A 26,593-nucleotide genomic window follows, 5' to 3' on the forward strand; every position below is an offset into this window, starting at 1 on the left:
AGCACTGGACTAAGCGCTTGGGAAGTCCAAGTTGGCAACATATAGAGACAGTCCCTACCCAACAGTGGGCTCACAGTCTATTTATTCATTCATTCATTCAATCGTATTTCTTGAGCGCTTACTGTGTGCAGAGCACTGGACTAAGCGCTTGGGAACTACAAGTTGGCAACATATAGAGACGGTCCCTACCCAACAGTGGGCTCACGCTTTATAAATGCCATCATTATTATTATTGTTTTCCACATAGAGTGAGTGTCTGTTCGAGTTGGAGCGTCCTGAGGGGAGGCGGAGGCCTCAAGCTGGCTTCAAATAACAGTTGAGCGCGCCACACTCCCTCGGGACTTCTTTAGGCCTCGCTCCCTTCGGCGGAGGGATCCCACAGGGGGTAGCGCCGCGCGCGACTCTTTCTTGCGCCTCCTCCAGCGTCATGCGGCCCAGAAGCGGGTCCCGGCTGGGCCGTCGCGCTTCTTCCGCGGATCCATCCGCGGGCCGAGGTTGGCTGAGGCGGCGGCGGCCATTTTGTTCCTCTCGTGGCCTGAGAGAGGGAGCGGGAGGAGGAGGAGGAGGAAGGGGGCGGTGGGAACGATTGTTGTCGCCGTTTTCTCCGTTTTTGACTGGGGAGTGTGAATTAAACACGAGCCGGGGGCGGGGGGGGCGGGGGGCGGCGAGACGATGGCGGATATAGACAAGCTCAACATCGACAGCATCATCCAACGGCTGCTGGAAGGTGAGGCGGTTGGGGGGGGGGGGGGTTGTCGGTCGGCCGTTAGAGAGGGCCCGGTTTGACCCTGAGGGGATCTGCCCCCGAGACCTTGGAGGGCGTTTGGCGATTAATCAATCAATCAATCGATCGTATTTATCGAGCGCTTACTGTGTGCAGAGCCCTGGACTAAGCGCTTGGGAAGTCCAAGTTGGCAACATCTAAGAGCCGGTCCCAACCCAACAGTGGGCTCACGGTCTAGAAGGGGGAGACAGAGAATAAAACTAAACCTACTAACAAGATAAAATAAATAGAATAGATAGGTACAAGTGAGATAAATATGTACAAACATATATACAGGGGCTGTGGGGAAGGGAAGGAGGTAAGATGGGGGGATGGAGAGGGGGAGAGGAAGGAAGGGGCTCACAGTCTAGAAGGGGGAGACAGAGAACAAAACTAAACATACTAACGAAATAAAATAAATAGAATAGATAGGTACGAGTAAGGTGAATATGTACAAACATATACAGGTGCTGTGGGGAAGGGAAAGAGGTAAGATGGGGGGATGGAGGGGGGAGAGGAAGGAAGGGGCTCACAGTCTAGAAGGGGGAGACAGGGAACAAAACTTAACATACTAACAAAATAAAATAAATAGTATAGGTACAAGTAGGATAAATATGTACAAACATATATACAGGTGCTGTGGGGAAGGGAAGGAGGTAAGAAGGGATGGAGGGGGGAGAGGAAGGAAGGGGCTCACAGTCTAGAAGGGGGAGACGGAACAAAACTAAACATACTAACAAAATAAAATAAATAGAATAGATAGGTACGAGTAAGATAAATATGTACAAACATATATACAGGTGCTGTGGGGAAGGGAAGGAGGTAAGATGGGGGGATGGAGAGGGGGAGAGGAAGGAAGGGGCTCACAGTCTAGAAGGGGGAGACAGGGAACAAAACTAAACATACTAACAAAATAAAATAAATAGTATAGGTACAAGTAGGATAAATATGTACAAACATATATACAGGTGCTGTGGGGAAGGGAAGGAGGTAAGATGGGGGGATGGAGAGGGGGAGAGGAAGGAAGGGGCTCACAGTCTAGAAGGGGGAGACAGGGAACAAAACCAAACATACTAACAAAATAATTAGGAGTGAGCCGCCCCAGCCGGAGAAGGCCCTGGCGGGGGGGAAGTATCAATAAGTCAATCAATCGTATTGATTGAGCGCTTACCGTGTGCAGAGCACTGGACTAAGCGCTTGGGAAGTCCAAGTCGGCAACATCTAGAGACAGTCCCTACCCAACAGCGGGCTCACAGTCTGGAAGGGGGAGACAGAGAACAAAACCAAACATATTAACAAAATTAAATAGAATAGATATGTACAAGTAAAATAAGTAGTGTAATAAATATGTACAAACATATATACAGGTGCTGTGGGGAAGGAGGTAAGATGGGATGGAGGGGGGGCGAGGGGGAGAGGAAGGAAGGGGCTCATTCTGGGAAGGCTTCCTGGAGGAGGTGAGCTCTCAGTAGGGCCACATCAGTAGGGGAAGTATCAATCAATCGTATTTATTGAGCGCTTACTGTGTGCAGAGCACTGGACTAAGCGCTTGGGAAGTCCAAGTTGGCAACATCTAGAGACAGTCCCTACCCAACTGTGGGCTCACAGTCTAGAAGGGGGAGACAGAGAACAAAACCAAACATACTAACAAAATAAAATAAATAGAATAGGTATGTACAAGCAAGATAAATAGAGTAATAAATATGTACCAACATGTATACATATATACAGGTGCTGTGGGGAAGGGAAGGAGGTAAGATGGGGGGATGGAGAGGGGGGAGAGGAAGGAAGGGGCTCAGTCTGTGAGCCCAGCAGTGGGCTCACAGTCTAGAAGGGGGAGACAGAGAACAAAACCAAACATACTAACAGAATAATTAAGAGTGAGCCGCCCGAGCCGGAGAAGGCTCTGGGTGGGGGGGGGGGGTATCAATCAATCAATCGTATTTATTGAGCGCTTACTGTGTGCAGAGCACTGGACTAAGCGCTTGGGAAGTCCAAGTTGGCAACATATAGAGACGGTCCCAACAGTGGGCTCACAGTCTAGAAGGGGGAGACAGAGAACAAAACGAAACATATTAACAAAATAAAATAAATAGAATAAGTATGTACAAGTAAAATAAACAGAGTAATAAATATGTACAAACATATATACAGGTGCTGTGGGGAGCCCTGCGAGGTCCAGCTGGGGAAGGAGGGGGGGCATGGCCGTGTGGGAGGGCAGCTAGAGGGGGACATGGCGAGGGGCTGGGGTTACAGTCCTGGAGATGGCAGAGGATTTCTTGCCCTGCTCGATTGCAGAGGGGGAATGGAGTGGGCCCCCCATCGCCGCCTCGTCCCCTGCCCTCCTTCCTCTTGTGTTCCCCCTCATTCACTCATTCAGTCGTATTTATTGAGCGCGTACTGTGTGCAGAGCACTGTACTAAGCGCTTGGGAAGTACAAGGTGGCAACGTCTAGAGAGGGTTCCTACCCAACAGCGGGCTCACAGTCTAGAAGGGGGAGACAGGCAACAAAACATATTAACAAAATGAAATAAATAGAATAAATATGTACAAATAGAGTAATAAATACGTACAAACACACACACACACACACACACACACACACACAAAAAAAAAAAATATCTCCCTCCCCATCCATCTCGCCCGGCCCCTCCTCGTTCATCGCCATCCCCTCAGATCACATCAGCGTTTAGAACAACGCTTTGCACAGAGTAAGCACTTAGCAAACGCCATCATCATCATCGTCACCCCGAGTCTTTAGGCTTTCCCGGCGTGGCCGAACCCCGACGACCGGTTTTCGTTCTCCCCGCTGCGGGCTTCTCGCCTTGATTTTTGTGTATTGATTGAGCGCTTACTGTGTGCCGAGCAATCAGTCGTATTTATTGAGCGCTTACTGTGTGCAGAGCACTGTACTAAGAGCTTGGAAAGTACAATTGGGCAGCGGATAGAGGCGGTCCCTGCCCAACAACGGGCCCTTGGCTGGACGTCGGGTGCCGTTGGGGGCTCAGTCGGATCATAGGCATGGTCTCGCTTCGTAACCTCTCCAAAGCTGTTGAATGATGTGCATTTTCATCGTATTTTTTTTTTTGTTTTTTAATGGTTTTTATTAAGCGCCTACTTTGTGTCGGGCACCGTATAAAGCGCTGGGGAAGACACAGGCTAATTAGGTTGAACACAGCCCCTGTCCCGCATGGATCTCAGTCTTAATTCCCATTTTACAGATGAGGTAACTTAGGCCCAGAGGAGGGAAACGACTTGCCCAAGGTCACCCAACAGACAAGTTGGCGGAGTAGGGACTAGAACCCAGGCTCGGGCTCTTTTCATTAGGCTTTTGTCTGGGCAGAGTCCAGCCGGCTTGAGGCCTTGTTGCCTCCACGTTGGGATGCTATTACCAAAGTTAATCGCTCAAGAAGAAGGGGATACTAAAAGTTAACTTTCTGTAGGACTACCTTTTGAGTCATGTATTATTTGAAGAAGGTCATTGGAAGATGAGCCCCAGTCAAATTTGTTTGCCTGGTAGAATGGCCCAGAGAGGATGCGTGGTGATCGATTTATGTATCAGGAAAGGAATCGTCAAAATCGTGGAAAAGCTAAAAGACTTAAAACGAGGGAATTTTTGAGGTTCCTGGTGGAAGTTTAGACCGAGACATTTATTGCTCTAAAGAACAGAGCCGGCATGATCCATCAAGGCAGAGATCTCATCCGTATTATATTTATTATATATTATAAAATATATTATATGTATTTATACGTATTATATTAGTTAAATGTACTTTAACCCTAAATAATGTAGGTTTTTATTGAGGTAATCTGAAACTGCCTCTTTTGCTATGAGGGACCTGGAGGAGAGGAAGAGTTTGAACAATGGGATGGCTAATGGCATTAGAATTTGCAAATCTGTTGGCAAGTGGTTGAAATTAGAACTTTCCTTGTCTACCACTTGTTTTCCTTTCACCAGCATAGTTTAAAATGTTTCCAGTATGTTTGTGTGTGAAATGCCACTACTGGAGTTGACGCCATTATTCAGTACGTTACAAAATATGGTATGGTTTTTTTTTCCATTTTTATGAAGGCATTATACAATTTTGTGTGCTATCACAACTACCTGTTCCCTTGGGTAGAAACTTTAGCCCAAATTGTTCTGTGAGTAACCATTGTACTCCTATTGAGCAGGTTTTAAAAAGCAGAAATGATTTACACTGAGGAAGTGTTGTTTTAAAGATTTGAGCTTTGCAGTCACCAAATTAAGACACAATAGTGACTCGATGTAAAAATAACCTGAGTTAAATACAGAACACGGATATTGTTTAGATTGAATAAATTGGGCAAATTAAATTGACTCTCCTCACACTGGTACCTCTTTCATATGGTGTGCTTTGTTGATGTAAATATTTTTGCCAAAATACCATTCTGTACTTCAACAGAAAACCATCATTTTAGATTCCTCAATTGACAAATATAGAAATCTCTAGCCTTTGTGTTTTTAACTAAATATTCAATGAAACCATACTATTCCAGTGTTTCTGTAAGGTAATGGCAATGAACCACCACATAATGCAGGTTTAAATACCTATAATGCCCACTAAATTCACAAGGAAACATGTTGTTCAAGAAATACGGCAGCATTGAAGACTGAAGTTCAGCACCTGCTTTTCTACCTCCTCAAAATTGTCTCTCTTAAAGTTGCATTTAGACTTATGTACCAAAATAAATGTTTAAGAAAATAAGGGAGAGAATGGAAGTATTTTCAGGCCTTTCTAAAATTTCAGTATCATGAAGAGAATCCTAACTAATGAAAAAATTGCCACTTCCCCATTAGTGTAAGCGTGATGTATTTAGTGCTTATTCAAAAATCTTAAAATCAATATTTTGTATTTAATCTTAAGTTTTTACAGAACTTACCAGCTTTCCCTCTTAAATGCAAGAGGGCATTTTTCATTCCACATTTTTTGGAAAATTCTAATAGATAAAATTATTCCCCTAATGTTCAACCTTTGTAACACTAATAAATATGTACTTATTAAAGGAAATTTTAGTACTCCACATATGGGAACTAAGGGAAGACTAGGAAACTTTCACTAAAAGCAAGCCAGAGGTATCTAAAAGAACCACTTGATGGGGTTTTAGAAATAGTATACTTCATATTGTGAGCCATCGCCTGGAAACACTTAGCAGGTGTTATCTGATATGGCTATTATAATGTTCTTTTAGAAAACAACTGATATAGTATTTTCTCTGGCTTGTAAATGGAAGACATAATCAAGGTACTAAGTTCTATCTGCCACTGTAGTAGGTGTTGCTAGAGTTACAGGATAATCAGATCTGACTGTCTCTGTACCATACGGGGCTCACAATCTAACTGGGAGGGAAAATAGATATTTTATCCCCATTTTCCAGAAGAGGAAACTGAAGCATTGGGAAGTTGTGACTTTCCCAAAACAGGCAAGTGGTGGAGCTGGGACTAGAATCCTGGTCTCCTGACCCTAACTTTTGTGTTCTTTCCAGTAGACCATGCTTCCTCCTCAGTGAGCTAACCAAGGTCACACAGGAAACTTAGGCTAGAGCTGGGAGTAGAATCCCCTGGCTTGTAAAGCCTTGGGCAAGGTATCTAGGCCTTATAAATGTTTTTCTACCTTTTACTATTTCACCTGTCTTTTGAAATATATGAAGTTCTTATAAACTATTACAAAAAGGTGTGTGACATTTTTTTCATTCTAGTGAGACGGACACATTTCAAGGATAGAAACCTCATGTTTCTAGCTCTTTTGTAGACTCAACACTATTTTGGGCTCCCAGTGATTCACACATGATATTGAGGTACTCTATATATATTCATTCATTCATTCAATCGTATTTATTGAGTGCTTACTGTGTGCAGAGCACTGTACTAAGTGCTTGGGAAGTACAAGTTGGCAGCATATAGAGACGGTCCCTACCCAACAGCGGGCTCATAGTCTGGAAGGGGGAGACAGACAGCAACACAAAACATATTAATAAAATAAATAGAATAAATATGTACAAATAAAATAGAGTAATAATAATAACAATAATGATGGCATTTATTAAGCTCTTACTATGTGTAAAGCACTGTAAGTGCTGGGGAGGTTACAAGGTGATCAGGTTGTCCCACTTGGGGCTCACAGTCTTAATCCCCATTTTACAGATGAGGTAACTGAGGCCCAGAGAAGTTAAGAAGCAGCATGGCTTAGTGGAAAGAGCACAGGCTTGGGAGTTAGAGCTCGTGAGTTCTAATCCCAGCTCTGCCACTTGTCAGCTGTGTGACTTTGGGCAAGTCACTTAACTTCTCTGTGCCTCAGTTACCTCCTCTGTAAAGTGGGGATTAAGACTGCGAGCCCCACATGGGACAACCTGATAACCTGTATATATGTATACCCCTTCTAGACTGTGAGCCCACTGTTGGGTAGGGACCGTCTCTATATGTTGCCAACTTGTACTTCCCAAGCGCTTAGTACAGTGCTTTGCACACAGTAAACACTCAATAAATACAATTGATTGATTAAGTGACTTCCCCAAAGTCACACAGCTGACAATTGGCGGAGCTGGGATTTGAACCCATGACCTCTGACTCCAAAGCCACTGAAGCTCTTTCCACTGAGCCACGCTGCTTCCCTGTAATAAATAATATGTACAAACATATATACATATATACAGGTGCTGTGGGGAGGGGAAGGAGGTAAGGCGGGGGGGAGGGGGAAAGGAAGGAGGGGGCTCAGTCTGGGAAGGCCTCGTGGAGGAGGTGAGCTCTCAGTAGGGCTTTGAAGGGAGGAAGAGAGCCAGCTTGGCGGATGGGCAGAGGGAGGGCATTCCAGGCCGGGGGATGATGTGGGCCGGGGGTCGACGGCGGGACAGGCGAGAACGAGGCCCGGTGAGGAGATTAGCAGCAGAGGAGCGGAGGGTGCGGGCTGGGCTGGAGGAGAGAAGGGAGGTGAGGTAGGAGGGGGCGAGGGGATGGACAGCCTTGAATTTTTGCCTGATGCGTAGGTTGATTGGTAGCCACTGGAGATTTTTGAGGAGGGGAGTAACGCCCAGAGCGTTTCTGCACAAAGATGATCCGGGCAGCGGCGTGAAGTATGGATTGAAGTGGGGAGAGACAGGAGGATGGGAGATCAGAGAGGAGGCTGATACAGTAATCCAGTCGGGATAGGATGAGAGATTGAATGAGCAGGGTAGCGGTTTGGATGGAGAAGAAAGGGTGGATCTTGGCGATGTTGCGGAGGTGAGACCGGCAGGTTTTGGTGACGGATTGGATGTGAGGGGTGAACGAGAGAGCAGAGTCGAGGGTGACACCAAGGTTACGGGCTTGTAAGACGGGAAGGATGGTAGTGCCGTCAACAGAGATGGGAAAGTCAGGGAGAGGGCAGGGTTTGGGAGGGAAGATAAGGAGTTCAGTCTTGGACGTGTTGAGTTTTAGGTGGTGGGCAGACATCTAGTGGAGATGTCCTGAAGGCAGGAGGAGATGCGAGCCTGGAGGGAGGGATAGAGAGCAGGGGCAGAGATGTAGATTTGGGTGTCATCAGCGTAGAGGTGATAGTTGAAGCTGTGGGAGTGAATGAGTTCACCAAGGGAGTGAGTTTAGATAGTGTATGTGTGTGTGTGTGTGTGTGTGTGTGTTTAGAGTACCTCAAACCAAAGACTACGTGGGAAAAAAAATTATTAAAATACCCCTAGTAATAAGCAGGAGATAGGTTTAAGATCATTCTTCCTAATGAGGCATTACGATAGATATCACAGCATTACAGGTAATATAATTTTAACAAGTAAGCAAGCATCAATTTCTGAAGCTATTAAGATAAAAATACAGCACTGTTGTGATATAAGGCTATTAGTAATACAGTTTTATTAATCCCCTCCCAAAATAACTTAATACTTCATGTAACTGACATCCTCTTTCTACCCTTATGAAGGCTAGAAAAGCCCTGGGTGAGTCTTTCAAACCCCCAGCAGGTTTTCATTTCTTCCTGTCTGCAGCATCTCCAGCTAGTTCTGCGCATTGCATATCTGCAACAGAAGCCAATAGTGAAACATATTAGGGTCGTTCGTTCATTTGGGGAAATGTAATGTACAAAAGAAGCTTGAACAGAACTCCCCTAAAATATTGAGAAATGGAGGTCGCACAGGAAATGCATTCTGCTGAGTTTATGTACACCGTCAACAATAAATGTCTGAAGGAGTGTTTACGTATTGTGAAACCATAAGCATATTTCTATGCCATGTTCTCACAAAGAAGGTATATTCAGCCTGACTAGGTAAGACTTGCTTGTTTTGCATTAGGAAAATCATAATCATTATGATGCTGTTGTCTGGGAATGTAATCAAAACGTAAGAGATTTAACATTTAAATTGGGCTCTTCCAGTCCTAGTCTGAGCTATTTGTAGTTGGGAATAGTTAAAAATGGTTTCAAGTCAAGGAAAGAGGAAATGTTAGATTTTAAGAGCCCATACTGAAGATATCCCCACCAATTATCAATTTTGCAGATTTTTCTTACAGATGAATTTATTTCCTGAATGGGTTTACATAGCAGTAATTGTTGAGTTGTTGGGGTAAGCGTGTCATCTGTCTGTGGGTGGGGAAAATTGTGAGCATTTCCATACTGAAAACTTGAAAGCTAGAAAGGAAGTCTGTTGTAATTACATTTGTATTTTTCAAGGGATTTGTGATTCATGCTTAAGGCATGCAGTGCTTGTGTTTTTGCAAAAGCTTGTGGCCAAGATGATTTTGTTGGGGAGGGTACAGTGTATAAAAAACGTGTTTTGTGGTAGTGTCATTCTAGCCTCTGGTGGCACTGCGTAACTGAGGTATAGTGAAAGTATGCTCCCCACTAGAGTATACAAACCCATCTCAATAATACTTATATTATTTAAGTGCTTACTATGTGTCAAGCATTATACTGAGCCCTGGGGTAGATACAAGATAATCAGGTTGGAGACCTTACCTGTCCCCATCCCATGGGGCTTACAGTCTAGGAGAGAGTAGGATTTAATCCCCATTTGACAGATGAGGAAACTGAAAAGGAGAGACATGAAGTGACTAGCCCAGGGTCACACAACAGACAAGAGGTGGAGCTGGGGTTAGAACCCAGGCCCTCCAACTCCCAGGCCTCTGCTCTTTCCACTAGACAGTGCTGCCTAGTGAAAAGAGCATGGGGAGCTAGCCTGAGGTCATTAGAAAATGGCCTCTTCTATCCCGCTGCCTCTGTCTACCCCCTCAGAATCCCCAAACCCCACAGGAGCGGAGACCTCTGGCAAGAAAGCTGTTAGGAGGCTAGGGGAGTAATAATACAAGTTTTGTTTTTTGCCAAGCACTTAACTATGTGCCCAGCACTGAAGTAAATTTAAAAAAAAAACCAAACTGGACAGAGTCCCTGGCCCATATGGGGCTCACAGTCCAAATAGCAGGGGGAGATGGGGAAAACAGGTATTTATCCCCATTGTACAGATGAGGAAACTGAGACACAGAAGTTTAGGTCAAACGGCAGGCAGGTTGTGGACTCAGGATTAGATCCCAGTCTTCTGAATCCCAAGCCCATGCCCTTTGCACTAGGCTCTGCTGCTTCCCCAGTGATGGTGATTATTGAGTTTTTTCCCCTCCTTCCTAACCATCATCTTTCTTCAGAATCCTTGTCCTTCTACGAAGCAGGTGCTTCCTTTATCATTGAGCAAGCTGCCAAGACTACAAAAGAGGGGAGCTGCTCAAGGGAGTTCCAGAGAGAACAGCACTCCTGAGGAGTGCTGAGGAATGCCAGGGCCGAGAGCATTAGTGGTTAGCAAAAAGTGAGCTGAAAAGAGGAAAAGGACAGGAAGCAAAATAGGCAGTGGTTACATTACAAAGAGGAAGAACCAAAGATAACACAAATGAACAAAGTATTTTAGAAATGGAAAGAGGATAACGATCAAGAATATAGGTACAGAGTAGCAGTAGTAATAGCATTTACTAAGTGCTTACTGTGGGCAGAGCAGTTCTGGCTCTCAAGGGGTTCACAATCTAAGAGTTAAAAGAGTAAAAGAGAACTGGCTTCAGACTTACAAGGAACAATGAAACGGTAAAATACTTAAGCAACAGACAAGACAGGGACAAATACAGTGAAAAAATTCAGTAGGGTGCTGTGGCTACAGGAGCAGAACTTCACGCTCAGAATCCACACCAGAAGCCACAGCAAGTGCTACTGCAAGCACAGGTCTTTACAAGGTTTTGCAGCAGACTCATACTGTTGTGCTTCGCTCTTTCCCAGTAGGATGGTAGAAGGTTGGATGGGATGCAAGCTTCTCAGTGGAATGGGTTAGAGCTATTGTGGATTCCCAGGGATGCAGCATGGCTTTCCATTGTTGGTGGGGGGGACACTGAGCACACTCAGCTACAGTTTAAAGTCCCTGCTGCCAGGCGCAAATAGAGCTCATTGAGCCCTGAGTAGGACAGAAAGGTTGGAAAGTTCAGGATCATATTTTAAATATCTGAAAACACAATAGTGAAATGAAGCAATTGGTGTCTGTTTGAAGTATAGCTTACATTTTGTGATACTCTGAAAATAGAAGGACTTTGATCACAGCCTTTTCCCAAAATTTACATAATTAGATATTTTTGTTCACTAGGTTTTAGTGAATCTTCCAACAGATTACAATGAAGTTTTGACTGGACAGCCAACTTCCTGAATAATTTTATAAACCTACCTTGTGGACAGTCATCATGTAGACCGTGATACTAGATTGAAGATGTTTTAAGTTGCCATCAGGATAATTTTTAAAAAATAATAGTGGTATTTATTAAATGCTTACTATATACTGAGCACTGCGTGAACTCTGGGAAGATATAAGGTAATCAATTCAGACCTAGTCTCTGTCCCACATGAGCTCTCAATCTAAATTGCAATCTCCACCTCCAAATCATGAGTAAAGATAATTATGGCGTATATTCAGCACTATGCTAAGCACTGGGGTAAATGCAAGGCTATCAGGTTGTACACTATTCCAGTTTTATGCAGGACTCACCATCTTTTTTGTTCTAGTCTTCCAAGCCCTTAGTACACTGTCAGCACAAATAAGCACTGAATATATACCACTGACTGATCCCAAATGTGTGTGTAGCTGTCTGTGTTGGAAGACACTACTGGTGTCAGGTGAGAAAAATGAGACCCAGAAAGGTTGTGACGTGCCCAAATAGTGGCAAAGTTGGGACTAAAACTAAATCTTCTGATGCCTAGTCCTGTGCTCTTTCCATTAAGCCACTGCCATCCATCATGAAGCCATGAATGAGTTACCTGAATAATCCTGTACCCTGTTTAGTGTTCTTAATTGGTTCCATGAAAATAACATTAACCAAAAAAGTATAGAATGAAATATAGTTTCCAGTAGGAAATGTAAAGTGCATGATCGAAGCAGTCTAAAAATATTTTGCAACGAAAATACAATAAATATAGTTAAATGATTAAAAACAATATGTGTGTACCAACAATAAGAGAGCTTTGTATTGCTTAGGCTTACAACGCAATTGGTTCCTGAAACTGTTCTATCAATGTAAGTCAGAACTAATTGTCCTATGGGAATGTTTTAAATGGAATTCGTTACTGAACCTAACTCTAGCTAACACAATTCCCCACAATTCTGTACTCAATTATAGGTGAGTGTAGAGTTACATGAATATATTTTATATTATAAACAGCAATCATCTTAAACCAAAAGAAAGTTAAAAATGCAGTTCTGCACCCTTTTTTTCCTTCTTTTATGCAAAAATGGCTTCTGGGTGGATCTGAATGAGATTTGCAGGGATTTTTTTAGGTGATTTGGAGGAACATTTGTAGGGCTTTTGGAGAGTTATTACAGGAGTCTTCGCTGTGTTTGGGAGCTTTCGCCACTGCCACCAGCTCCCCTGCATGACTTTAGCAAGTCTGAGGGATTGGGGCATGGAGTGAGTGCTAAGGGAAGGAAAAAAAAACCTTGGAAGAGAGAGGGGCTGGGGTTTTCAGCAAGTTTACAAGCTTGGTGTTGTGGAGTTGGACCCAAAGTAAAGAATTAAAGGGGCTGAGGTGCTGGACTCAATCGAAAATCAAGGATTTCTGTTAGATTTTTTTTGTTACGAATATAGTAGTTAATTTCCAAAGTATTGCCTTTCACATTCTATTCAGCAAGAGGGCATTGAGTGTTGAGCTGGAGGTGTCATAAGCTATATTAAATAGATCTTCCACTGTCTATGCAAAACTGAAATGGGTTATAATCACCATTCAGATTAGCCAAGTTCTTTCAAAGGGAGAGGACCAGAGGTGTTTAAACTATGGGAAACTTTGCAACATTAAGCCACAATTTAGGATTGCTGTACTAAATTCCTGAAGCCCTTGCTCCCATTAATGTGAATGAGTTTTGAGTAGAAGGTCTGTTTCTGGGACGGAGGCAAAACTGGTGTAGACCCATGAATTATCCCTCCAGGTGCAGAAGAGTAGTCACTGGATCAGAGGTAAAACAAGAGAGAAAATAACCTTCTTCCTGCTGATGCTGGCTTCCCAGGTGAATGCCTCTGAGAGACTACAGGGCTGTTTGTTTCTTGCTGTATTTCTGCAAAAACATGAATTTTTGGCAGCCCGCATGGGAACAGCAACAGCAGTTTCTCTTCTCCATTGCTCCATATCTTGCTAGCTTCCCTCAAATTCTTGCCCTCTCCCCAGAGCTGCTGCTATTGCAGTGGTAATGGTGGTCATAGCCCCTACTGCATTTTCAACCTGTGGTTGACAGTTTTTGCTTTACTTTGTGCCTTTGCTTCAAGCAGTACTTTGGTCGCAGCTCTATCTCTGGATCATTTCAACTGCCAGTCGTTGAATTATGTAAGTAGGCAGCCTCATCTGCCAAATAGAGGCCTCATCCAGACTCTAGGAGCTATACATGCATTCCTTTATATTAATGTCTGTCTCCCCCTCTAGACTGTATGTTGGTTGTGGGCACGGAACGTGGTTGCCAACTCTGTTGTACTCTCCTAAGTGCTTAGTACAGTACTCTGCACATATTAAGCACTCAATAAATACCATTGATTCATTCATTCATTCATTCAATCATATTTATTGAGCGCTTACTGTGTGCAGAGCACTGTACTAAGCAATTGGGAAGTACAAGTTGGCAACATATAGAGACGGTCCCTACCCAACAGTGGGTTCACAGTCTAGATGATGATGAGCTCCCGCTTCACTCTCTTCTAATGTTGGAGGTGGATCTTAAGCCCCGTTACTTGTCTTCCATCCTAGTTTTCTCTCAATTCTGCCACCTCAGACTTTGTCTACAAGAGATGAGGCAGGGTCCAGGAGTAGCACAATGAAGCTATTTGACTTCACTTCCTTGCCCTCTACATTAAGAATGGAGCCATGACCAGTATTCCGATTGCGGCTCTTTCCATTCCCTATCCTAAAGCTGGGAGTGGGTTCTCCAGTTCCCCACCAAGCATCAATCACTTTCTGGATATGTCCCACAAGCTCTGTGGGTATCTTTGTCTACTTTTCTGGCCCGATGTATGTGGCTGTGTGTGCTACTCCAAATGCTTCAAGTCATCTTCCTGAAGTTTCTCTAGCCCACAGTTAGGGAATGGAGCCAGGGAACAAAATTGAAAACTTCTTGTGGGCAGGAAATATCACTGTTTATTGTTGTACTGTAGTTTCCCAAGTGGTTTAGTACAGTGCTGTGCACACAAGACTCAGTAAATATGATTGAATGAAAAAAAGCTGTTTAAAGTTGAAAGATCAGGCTTTGCTTTATCCTTTGGCATAACTATTTATACTTATACTGTCTTTTTTAGTTAGACCTGCAAAAATTTTGTATTAGGTTTTGTATTATTTGGAGTAATTATCTTGGACTCCACTCTTTCCCTTTTTATTAAGACTTGAAAATAGGAGGAAACATCCACTAGTCTCCTTCTTCACTCCTATCCCTAAAGCTGGGGCACTTTTTGATAAGTGAGTGGAAGAAGGTGTTAACTACAGCCACATTTTTTTTTCCACTCTTCCCCCTCCTTAAAAACGAATTAGCAACACTGGCTTAAACAGCAGAGAAGACTGTGTAGCGCTGGCCTGCCTTTACAGCTAAAAATCTTGCTGTAGGTAGTCTTGGCACCCAGACCCTGTCCTGGAAGGAGGTTCTGAGTTTACCTCCCAGAGACACTACCACAAATATGGAGAGTAAAGCCAAATGTGGTTGTCCTGGGTCTTATAATTCAGCATCCCATTAACACTTACTCCTGGAACAGGAGGAACGACAGGTGGGGAAAAGTCTGGAGCCATTCAAACCCAGAGCTCCCTTGCCACCAAGATTCAGGGGGCCTCCTGCTATCCAAGTCAGCCGCACCTTTCCTCCAAGAACCTCAGGAACCAGGCCTACCTTTCCAACTTTCCAAATGTTGGGAAGGTTGCAGTGGTTTGTAACCAAGGACTGTTTGCCTAAAACTCGAAGACTGCACTACCAATAGCTTTCTTGCAGTATGTCGTTTTCTAAGTGTTGGCCTCCCCTGCTTAATCTGAAAACCCTTTGTAGGTCTGGGACGATTTTCTTAATACAGTTGGGCAAAACTAGTATTTTTCCCAACACCACCCCTAACTGGAGTAAGAAAGCTGCCAGTCCAAAGTGCTGTCCAAATCTGGACTGATCTGATATGGTTAGTTTGAGTAAGATTAGTTTGCTATGGCATAAAACTAATGTGGGATTCTACTGCAGCTCACATCTAAGCCATTCTTTCCCAATGCCCCCTATGGAAGTGCAGGCGTTTTAACATGGTGTGTTGGGCCTCCATTTCCCCAATTAGGGCTGTAAATAATGAATGGCCAATATTCATTGGCAGGATGAATTAGATTCAGGATGGATCTGGACTAGTCGGGATTCCAACAGTGTTCCAAGACTGTGAGCTTAAGTACTGGGCAGTGGTTCCTCGCTGTGGCTCTGCAGGTAGAGTTGGAGGAAGGAGGAGATTGGCATGGGCTGAACAAGACCCCTGACCTGTACCCATATCATCATGATCCAGAATTCTATGGGAGGCCTAAACCAATTGCCCCTCTCCCCCAATATTTTGTTTGTATGCCCACTTGTGAACATTCTGGAGTCTCAGGTGCAGTAAGGACCCTTTGACCAGTGGCCATTCCCAACATTTAAATTTGGGTAGGTTGTCACAGCTGGGGTTCAATAAGATTGGTTTCTTAGTGAATCTCCTGGTTAAGAAAATAGAGACCGGAGGGTCATCCTGAACAGGTTTCCCCAACTGCCACTCTCTACTGCATCAGGACTCTGTCCCCAGTTGACCTTATGTCAGGTATCCCAAGCAGGAGCTCTTTTATCCAGTATTAGTCTTTGAGCTCCACACCAGCACCCTTCTTTAAATTGCTGTTGTCTTCAGCTGGGCAGACACCCTGGTCCTGATGGACAGTTCTCTCCACCTTCTGGCAGTATCTCCAGGAAATAGCTACCCGGTGACCCACCCACCCACTGGATCTGGCTTCTCGTGCCTCCAAGCCCTATTTACCTAGATAACTTTTTATGGCATTTGTTAAGCACTTACAATGTGCCAGGCGTGGTACTAAAAGCTGAGGTAGACAAAAGCTAATCAGTTTGGACACAGTCCATGTTTCATGTCGGGCTCACAGTCTTAATCCCTGTTTTACGGATGAGGTAATTGAGCCTCGGAGAAGTTGAGTGACTTGCCCAAGACGGTACAGCAGACAGGATTAGGTACTGGTAATGACAGATTGTTGCAATGCTGTGATGAAACTTATTGACATTTATGTCCTCTTAGACAAAAATAGTCTTTCCCTACAAACTCACACACTCCCCCAGTCCAGGCAGTATAAACGCATACCCCCCAGCAAAGCCCAGGCTTGTACTGACCATCCAGTTGTGGAGGAAGTCATTCCATTTTAGAATCACAGGAGGTAGTTGGTGTATTTATGGGAAAAGTGGTGTTAGCGCTGCAGTAGTTTACCCGCAAAATTTTTGGTCTTTTGATGAGGGCAGAAGTCACTGATTTACCATTGTAATGATTTTACCAATACATGGGGTGAAAACTAGACCCTTTTTAAAATGGTATTTAAGCATTTACTATGTGTGAAATGCTGAGATAGATACAAGATACATGGGGCTCACAGTCTTAATTCCAATTTTACAGATGTGGCACAGAGAAGTTATCTTGCCCAAGGTCACACAGCAGATAAATGGCAGAGATGGGATTAGAACTCAGGTTCTTCTGACACCCAGACCTGTGCTGTAACCACCAGGCCTTGCAGCTTCTCTCTTGAATAATAATTATGGTATTTCATTCATTCATTGAATCGTATTTATTGAGCGCTTACTGTGTGCAGAGCACTACTAAGCGCTTGGGAAGTACAAGTCAGCAACATGTAGAGAAGGTCCCTGCCCAACAACGGGCTCACAGTCTAGAAGGGGGAGACAGACAACAAAACAAAACATGTAGACAGGTGTCAAAATCGTCAGAGTAAAAGAATTATAGCTATGTGCAGATCATTAACAAAATAAATAGAATAGTAAATATGTACCAGTATATACAAGTGCTGTGGGGAGAGGAAGGAGGTAGGGCAGGGGTGGGGGCGGGGGGAGGAGAGGGAAAAGGGGGCTCAGTCTGGGAAGGCCTCCTGGAGGAGGTGAGCTCTCAGTAGGGTTTTGAAGGGAGGAAGAGGGCTAGTTTGGCAGATGTGTGGAGGAAGGGCATTCCAGGTCAGGGGAAGGACGTGGGCCCGGGGTCGACAGCGGGACAGGCGAGAACGAGGCCCAGTGAGGAGGTTAGCAGCAGAGGGTGCAGCCTGGGCTGTAGAAGGAGAGAAGGGAGGTGAGGTAGGAGGGGGTGAGGAGATGGAGAATTTATTAAGCACTTACGGTGTGTCACTGCTATGGGTCACACTACATGTGAGGGTGCTCTGTGCAGTAGAGAGATAGTACTCTCACAATTTATCTATTTTGATGGTATTGACACTTATCTACTTGTTTTGTTGTCTGTCTCCCCCTTCTAATAATAATAATAATAATGATGATGGCATTTATTAAGCGCTTACTATGTGCAAAGCACTGTTCTAAGCGCTGGGGAGGTTACAAGGTGATCAGGTTGTCCCACGTGGGGCTCACAGTTTCAATCCCCATTTTACAGATGAGGTAACTGAGGCCCAGAGAAGTGAAGTGACTTGCCCAAAGTCACACAGCCGATGACCTCTGACTCCAAAGCCCGTGCTCTTCTCCACTGAGCCACGCTGCTTCTAGACTGTGAACCCGTTGTTGGGTAGGGACTGTCTCTATCTGTTGCCCAATTGTACTTTCCAAGTGCTTAGTACAGTGCTTTGCACACAGTAAGCGCTCAATAAATACGAATGAATGAACAATAGAGATAGCACTCACATGTAGTTCTGTGGGGATGGGGTGAGTACCAAGTAGCATAGTGTAGTGGATGGAGCACGGGTCTTGAAGTCAGAAGGTCATGGTCTCTAATCCCGGTTCTGCTACTTGCCTGCTGAGGGACCATGGGCAAGTCACTTTACTTCTCTGTGCCCCAGTTATCTCATCTATAAAATAGGGATTGAGACTGTCAGCCCCACGTGGGACAGGGACTGTGTCCAACCTGATTTGCTTGTGTTCACACCAGTGCTTAGTACAGTGCTTAGCCCATAGTAAGTGCTTAACAAATACCACTGTTATTATTACCAAGCTACTTAGAAGGTATGGAGTTAAAGCATATAGGGGATGAGCAGATCATCACTTGTAGCCATTCCAGAATGTTCCTGGACTTTATCCTTGAAAAACTTGAGTGGCTACTTGCCTAGGTAGCAAGCCATCCAACTGAAAAGACGTCAGAGCCTCAGGCAAGCAAATGGCCTACCTTACAGTTGGTTCTAGAGAAGCAGTGTGGGTCAGTGGAAAGAGCATAGGCTTGGGAGTCAGAGGTCATGGGTTCTAATCCTGGCTCCGCCACTTGTCAGCTGTGTGACTTTGAGTAAGTCACTTCACTTCTTTGGGCCTCAGTTACCTCATCTGTAAAATGGGATTAAGACTGTGAGCCCCATGTGGGACAACCTGATCACCTTATATCCCCCCAGCGCTTAGAACAGTGCTTTGTACATAGTAAGCGCTTAACAAATATCATCATCATTCTGATCACCTGCACAGGGGCTTTGTTCAACCTGCAGGTCCTTGGATGCTGTTGTTAGATCCTTGACTTCTAAATAAGTAGAGATGGGTAAATTAGTTGTGTTAAACCTAAGCTTAGGTCCAAACTGATTAGCTTGTGTCTACTTCAGCATTTAGTACAGTGCCTGGCACATTTTAAGTGCTTAACAAATACCATAAAAAGTGATCTAGCTTAGCACAGGTGTGTTAAGCCAGGAAGTCTATCACTAGGCTTGCTTAATCATGTCTTAAGACCATTGGTCTGTTCTGGTGTCTTGTCTGTCCTGAATTGTCTCTCTTGGACTTGGCAGATTTCAAGGACACCATTCAGGGCATACTTGATCCTCATCTTGGCCTTTCTTATTCTTTTTAGGAGTAGGCTCAGGGAGTGGCACCTCCACCCTGAGTCTCTAATCAAGAAGAGAGTGACTTTTAAATATAACCTGCGAGTCATAAGTCCCCCTACACTCTGTTCCCCTCTGTCCCCAACCTAAGAACATTAACACTATTGTTACTCCGCAAACCAAACGTCTGTTTGAACGTCTTTATAACCAGACCAGATTCCTCACTGAAAACTTATATTCTGAGTGATTTTACTATCTAAGTTTGATAGGTGGCTCGTAACCTGTCCCATGAAATCAGAATCCCAGAAGACAATCTACTGAAGAAATGGGGTTCAGCCTCCCGGCGTTGGGGTCCCGGCTGTCCACTCCATTGGGGTCAGAAAGCCACTGTAGTAGCCCTGAGAGCAGTATCTCTGTAAAAAAAAAAAACTTCACTTTCAGTCATCTACTTGAAAATACCCTGAGTGGGCTGGGGTGGGGAATCCCAGGACTATTCTGGTCCGTCAATTAAGTGCCTCCTGTTTCAGTAGCCTCTGTCCTAACACCTACCTAGGTAGGACCAGCTCTGGATTTTGATGTTTCTGTAACCATCTTTGGAGAAGCAAGAGGTTTTTTTTTTGTTTTTTGGGTTTTTTTTTTTATGGCATTTGTTAAGCGCTTACTATGTGCAAAGCACTGTTCTAAGCACCGGGGGGGATACAAGGTGATCAGGTTGTCCCGCGTGGGGCTCACAGTCATCACCCCCATTTTACAGATGAGGTAACTGAGGCTCCGAGAAGTTAAGTGACTTGCCCAAGGTCACACAGCAGACATGTGGTGGAGCTAGATTCGAACCCATGACCTCTGACTCCAAAGCCCGTGCTCTTTCCATTGAGCCACGCTGCTTCTCAACCTTTGACCCCCAAAGGTGAATAGAGATACCAGAGGATCATGCCTGTCCTCTCCCCTTTTTTGGGGGGTGGGCCCTTTCTGAGGGAAGAAGGGCTCTTCCCCACCCTCCTCGTGGGAATGTGAGCAGGGTGGAGCTCAACCTCTTTTAGCTCAGAATGCCTTCTATTTAAGTAGGCAACCCTTCAAGTTTTACAAGGATGAATTCACAGAGGTACCCAAAAGCTACTAGAATACTACACATTCACTGTGAAGTCGTTACAGTAAATATCCCTTGCTTCATGCAGGCAATTATTTGTTTTCTATTTATAATGGACAGGCATGTAATACTCTTTTGCTAATTAGTTTATATCATTATAAAAGCCATCTGGGACTGAGTATCTTCAACTTTGCTTCAAAGACGATAACCCAAGAGTTTGAGCAGCTTTCCTTGAGAAAGTTTATCCAGGTTTCTGAACACATACCACAAGTTACGGGATATTAGTAAGCGTAACAGTGTGTCAACCCTTCTGCAAAATGCTGGGTAAAATACAAGATAAATTAGAGACAGTCCCTATTCCACCTGGGGTTTACAATCTTAAGAGAATTTCCTTAGGTCTTTTAGGCGGTAAGGACAGGACATCCTGCACTATCCTGGGTTCCCAATACCCCATTTTTATGTTTTTCCTGGGGTCAGTAGAATGTTTGGATGTCTGATAGGATTGGAGGAGTGTCCCAATCCCTTCAGTGTTCCAGAGCTACAGACAAGATAGCTCTCTATAGATAACACTTTCCCCCTGGCCACCGCACTCCAAGCTTCCCTGAACCATAGTAGGAGTAACTATAGGGGATTTGGCCTCTCTTTTCACAGTTGCCTTAAGGGAAAAGGAGGGAATTACTCCTACTAGAGATCTGCACAACTACACATTTCGCACACATACTTAACCCACACACTATTCATCCCACCCTGTCCTGTGTTTTTAAATTGTTTGATTCTCCTGAAAAATATACAGATATTTGTTTTATCATATTTTCTTGTTTTGGCTTCAGAATTTAAAAATAAAGGAATTTCCCTAATAGAATTCAGCAGTATTAAACGACAGAAGGAAGCTTTAAGATCTAGACTGGTTCCATCGACTCACAGAAACAGTCCCTGAGACCATGCCACTGCTACTGGGAAAGGTGGGGACGGGGGACTATGAAAACTGTAAAAGGCATATATGAAATGCTTTTTTGCCTATGTTGGTGCAGCTGCTTGCAGCAAGATCAGAACTGGGCCAGAACTGATTTTTGTTGCCACATAGAAACACACTAATTAGTCCACTTGCCATTTTGCTGCAGATTAGGGTCAGGAAGGGTAAATTACTGGTTGGCAGGGCTCTCCACCCTCCTCAGTATCTAACATTGTCTTGAAAATCACCTCCTGAACTTTACCAGCTTCACTCTAGGGAGGAACCCATTCCATGGCACCAAGTGGTGTCACATGAAAAGCTGAATGGGTGGAGAGGAGCAAGGCTATTACCTGTTTGAAGAGCTGGGGCAACCCTTGGAGTGCATACAACCACAACCTTTCTTCCACTTCATAGGGCAGAAGGAATTGGGGTCATCCTTATTTGTTAACAATGTGAACCCATCACTTACGTTAGCAAGTAAAAATTATGCTGTTATCCAGTGCTTTCCTGTGCTTGCTTATAACCACATAGCAGCGGGAAGGAATATGATTCATTCAGTCATTTATTGAGCGCTGTGTGCAGATCACTGTACTAAGCACTTGGAAAAGTATAATACAGCAATAAAGAGAGACAGTCCCTGCCGACAACGAGCTCATAGTCTAAATAGCAGCCTGTCCTTAGGTTTCCCCTGTTCCTGCAGCATGTTTTCATAGTAGTTAGACTCTACACTGAATTCCAGCTACTCAAGTAGTTTTGGACTTTGCAAAGTCTATTCTTTGAATAGGCCTGTACATTCCATTTTCAGGCTCCGAACTGGGCTGCTGGTGTCACTGATCCGGAGCTGATGCTAGGGACTGGGGAGCTTGGGAAGGCTACAGTAACTTCCAGAGAGGGGCCGCACACCACGCTTGGGAGAGAGTTTGGGTGGGGATCAGTCCGTCAATCAGTAAGTTGTGTATTAGAACATATAATCAGATACTTTGGATTTTTGTAAACAGTTGTGGGGTCTTAAGTTAGTAGTTTTAAGTTAATAAAGCTACTAGATAGGTTGTCAATTGCCTGGTTGAAATAGACCCGGAGAAATAAGAAAGCAGGTGGACTTGATTGGGCATATTGAGGGAGAAAATTAAGGGAGTCTGAGCAGTAGATTGGGGATAAATTGAGGAAGGTGGGAAGGGGTGATGGAGCAAAGCAGAGGATTTGTGAGTCTGTGCCCTTGCATTCGGATAACTAGCTTTGAAATGGATGTGAATATACATGGGGTAGAACAAACCATTTTCATTCCCTGCCTCTTAGGAGGTATTCTGAGCTCTTAAAATATTTCCCACCTGCTTTGAGAGGTGATCCATGTTTATGGTGTATTGGCTAATTATAGGATGTGTTTTTGACTGCCTTTTTCAGTGGGCATTTTTTAAATTGGCCTTTGTTAAGCACTTACTATGTGTCAGGCACTATGATAAGCATCGAGGGAAATACAAGTTAATCAGATTGGACACGGTCCATGTCCCACATGGGGCTTACAGCAGTTATTCAGCATTCACTATGTTCAGAGCAATATAACAGTTTGAGAAAATGAAATTGTAGAAGACACTGTCCTTAAGGCACTGACAACCTTGGTAGAAGGCAGAGCAAGACTCAGCTCATGAACAACATGAAAATAGAGAAGAAAAAGAAATATGCAAATAACAGAAAAATGGCCCCTGACCAAGCTGATGGACATTCCCATAGAGAATGGTGGATGAACAAGAGGCCTTCCTCAATTAAGCCCTCCTTTCCCCCAGCTCGCTCTCCCTTCTGTGTCATCTGTGCACCTCAATCTGTGACCTTCGGACACTTGACATTTTCCCACCCCCAACCCCACGGCACTTATGTACGTGTTTTTAAATTATATATGGTACATTACTTATTCATATTAATATCTGCCTCCCCCTCTAGGCTGTAAGCTTCTTATGGGCAGGGAACCTGTCTGCTAATTCTGTTGTAGTCTCCCAAGAGCTTAGTGCACTGCCCTGCACATAGTAAGCACGCAGTAGCACAATTGATTGATCAATCGATTGAGCCTTTGCCTCGAGACTGCAGGGATAAGGACCTGCTTGAAGGAATGGATGATAGTGCTAGTATGTTCCGGCAGCACTAGTTGCACTCTGATCACTGCCAGTCACGGTCCCACTTGGGCACAGAGTACAACCAATGAGCGGGTGGGCAAGGGGGCAAGTACACGTGAAGTGTTCACAGGTTTACTTAATGTGTAAGACCCATTCGTGGCTGCAGTAACCAAAGCATTGTGCTGATGCTTTGCAGTAGTGCCATGACCCATCTGACGATTGTCAAGCTAGCCACTATGGGCTTTGCTGCTTACTGTACGTAACTATAGCACCCCTCCCATTGGTCCTTGATTTGAAGTTTTCTAAATTTTATGAAATGTTCTATACTAACTTGGAGAATTCAGCCTATGCTCAACTACTGCAGGGTAGACCTAGGAAACAAGAAGGTGGCTCAGAAGTGAGGGGACTCCAGGCCACATTTAACATATCTATCTGTATTGTGTCTGTTATCCATTTATAGTGTGTCCCTCATCCCTAGACTTTGAGCTTCGTGTGGGATAGGAACTGTTTTTTTTTGCGGGGTTGGGGGGAGTTAAAGGTATTTGTTAAGCGCCCTCTGTCAAACACTGTTATGAGATCTGGGGTAAATACAAGTTAATCAAGCCAGATACAGTCCCTTTCCCATCTGGGGCTTACAATCAATTAAGAAGGAGAACAGGTATTGAATACCCATTTTGCTGTTGAGGAAACTGAGACACAGAGAACTGAAGTGACTTGCCAAAGGTCACACAACAGGCAAGTGGCGGAATTGGGATTAGAATCCAGGTCCTCTGGCTCCCAGGCCTGTGCTTTATCCCTTAGACCATGCTGCTTCTGTCTACATATATTTATGTCTACTCCAGCACATATAGTAGGCGCTTAACAAGTTCCATTTTAAAAATGGTAGGAAGGCTGGACTGATACTATGTGAGTGTTTTTTTGTCTAACACTTTGAAAAATCTCTGTTTAGAATAATTCTCAAAGCAAATTTGAAGAATGCAACATAATTACAGTCTCAGTCCTGTGGCTTTTTAGTAGGAGGTAAAATTACAGATAGATCATGAAATCACATTGTCTGGGACACAAGGACAGTGCAAGTCAGCATACTTTCTGAACTGTGTGGTTTTTGTCTTTAATCTTTATCCAGACCATGAAAATTATATGACTAGCCTGTTAGTATTTAGTAATCATTTCAGTTTGTAAAGCAACTTTTATGTCTCTCTTCCACAGTAAGGGGGTCAAAGCCTGGTAAAAATGTCCAGTTGCAAGAGAATGAGATACGAGGATTGTGCTTGAAGTCTCGAGAAATTTTTCTCAGCCAGCCTATCCTATTAGAACTTGAAGCACCTCTTAAAATATGTGGTAAGTTTTGTCATACTGTGCTTTCAGTTGCTAAACTGATTATTTAATTTGAATGAATGACTTGGATATGTTAATGAGAGCTTGTTTATGAACAGTTGGAAAACAAACTACTTTTATATTAATGCTACAGTCCGGTTATGCTAAAAATAAAGAACTTAGTTTGCAGGCAGATGGAATGCGAACATTAAACATCAATTCTTCAAGCCAACTAAGGATTACTTCTAATTGAAATGAAGTTGACACTTTTATCACCAGCTAGCACACTGGTTATAGAATCTATATTTAATTTTTAAATTTTAAATTAAGATTACCGTTGACATTATCTAGAAAAAGAATCAAAACTAGAATAAACTGTAGGGCATAGTATTCCTTTGTGCCAATCTAGATTTTAAGCCTAAGAAGACACTATCAGCATTATTTTGAAGACTTTAAATCATTTGGAAACCTGCTTATGCACATCAAATGTGGAGTGATGCCATTTTATTAACTGGGAAACGTGTGGTATTGCTCTTCTCTTCCTTCCCTCCCCAGCCCCCTGCAAAAAAAAAAAATTCTAGTCCATTTAGGGTTGATTTCTTTCGGTGTTAGACTGTTTGATTCATGAAAGATTAAATTAATCTTTAAACCCAGTTGATTCCTCTTTACCAATGGATTATACAGATTTTTATAATCATCAGTAAACATTTGAGTATCTATCATGTACAGTATTATATTAGTTGCTAATAGGTTTTCAATTATTTCAGGCAGTGAATACAGTTTGAGCTATAGCATGTGAAATAAGCAACAAATGATTTTTTTTGTTTTTTCTGTAATAGTGTCTTCCAAATTAAACCATTTTGATTAAAAAAAACTGAGCAGAGAGGCTGTGAATATGACCATATTTTACGAGAGCTCTTACCTTTTAGGTGATATCCACGGACAGTACTATGATTTGCTTCGACTCTTTGAATATGGTGGTTTCCCACCCGAAAGCAACTACCTGTTCCTTGGAGATTATGTTGACCGGGGGAAACAGTCCTTGGAAACCATCTGTCTTCTTCTGGCCTACAAAATCAAATACCCAGAGAATTTTTTCCTTCTCAGAGGAAACCATGAATGTGCCAGCATTAATAGAATTTATGGATTTTATGATGAATGTAAGTAACTGAAGTGGTGTTAATTGTGGGGAAAAAAGATAATCCCCATTATAGTGACTGTCAGTTGCTAGCATTGTTACAATCTATTTTTAAAGGTTCAGGAACTAGTTTTGGACGATTGCTGTGGATTATCTCAGTCTTTGAGTCTGTTGTGGTCTGATCAAAATACAGAGTAGTCCTTGAATGTCGATCAAAAAGGGTTGTTAACACAAAGATTTACAGAAAAATTTTTAAATTTCAATGGTGTGAATGAGCAAGAACTCTCTGGAAATCCAGGTAAGATTCTGGTGTTTAGATTCCAGTGGCGGGAGATTCCCTGCGGGCAGGAATTACATCTACCAACTCTATTATATTGTTCTCTCCCAAGTGCTTAGTATAGTGCTCTGCTCACTGTAAGTGCTCAATAAATACTATTGATTGATCACTGTATTATTCGTTTATTTGAAGGCGTGACAAGGAATTAGTCCAGTGAATGTTAAAACACTCTAAAAACTTACTAAGCAAATGTTACTCTTCACCCCTCCCCTTCTCCCTATTATTAGAAGCAGCGTGGCTCAGTGGAAAGAGCTCGGGCTTTGGAGTCAGAGGTCATGGGTTCAAATGCCGACTCTGCCAATTGTCAGCTGTGTGACTTTGGGCAAGTCACTTCTCTGGGCCTCAGTTGCCTCATCTGTCAAATGGGGATTAAGTTTGTGAGTCCCCCGTGGGACAACCTGATCACCTTGTA

The 26,593-nt window shown here is 43.6% G+C and overlaps 1 protein-coding gene across 4 annotated transcripts in view; it reads left to right on the forward strand.

The window, feature by feature from the left end:
• Positions 1 to 549: 549 nt before the first annotated feature.
• Positions 550 to 26,593, forward strand: part of PPP1CC (protein phosphatase 1 catalytic subunit gamma) — a 32,102-nt gene continuing 6,058 nt past the window's right edge. For all 4 annotated transcript variants that reach the window (XM_038762744.1, XM_038762745.1, XM_038762743.1 and 1 more), the window contains exons 1-3: positions 550 to 727; positions 24,599 to 24,730; positions 25,636 to 25,866. In XM_038762744.1, the coding sequence (XP_038618672.1) occupies positions 673 to 727; positions 24,599 to 24,730; positions 25,636 to 25,866 (418 nt within the window). In that variant the 5' untranslated portion in view covers positions 550 to 672. The remainder of the gene's footprint in view (positions 728 to 24,598; positions 24,731 to 25,635; positions 25,867 to 26,593) is intronic.

Source organism: Tachyglossus aculeatus, chromosome 21 (assembly GCF_015852505.1).
Source record: "Tachyglossus aculeatus isolate mTacAcu1 chromosome 21, mTacAcu1.pri, whole genome shotgun sequence".
In the NCBI taxonomy this organism is placed as follows: domain Eukaryota; kingdom Metazoa; phylum Chordata; class Mammalia; order Monotremata; family Tachyglossidae; genus Tachyglossus; species Tachyglossus aculeatus.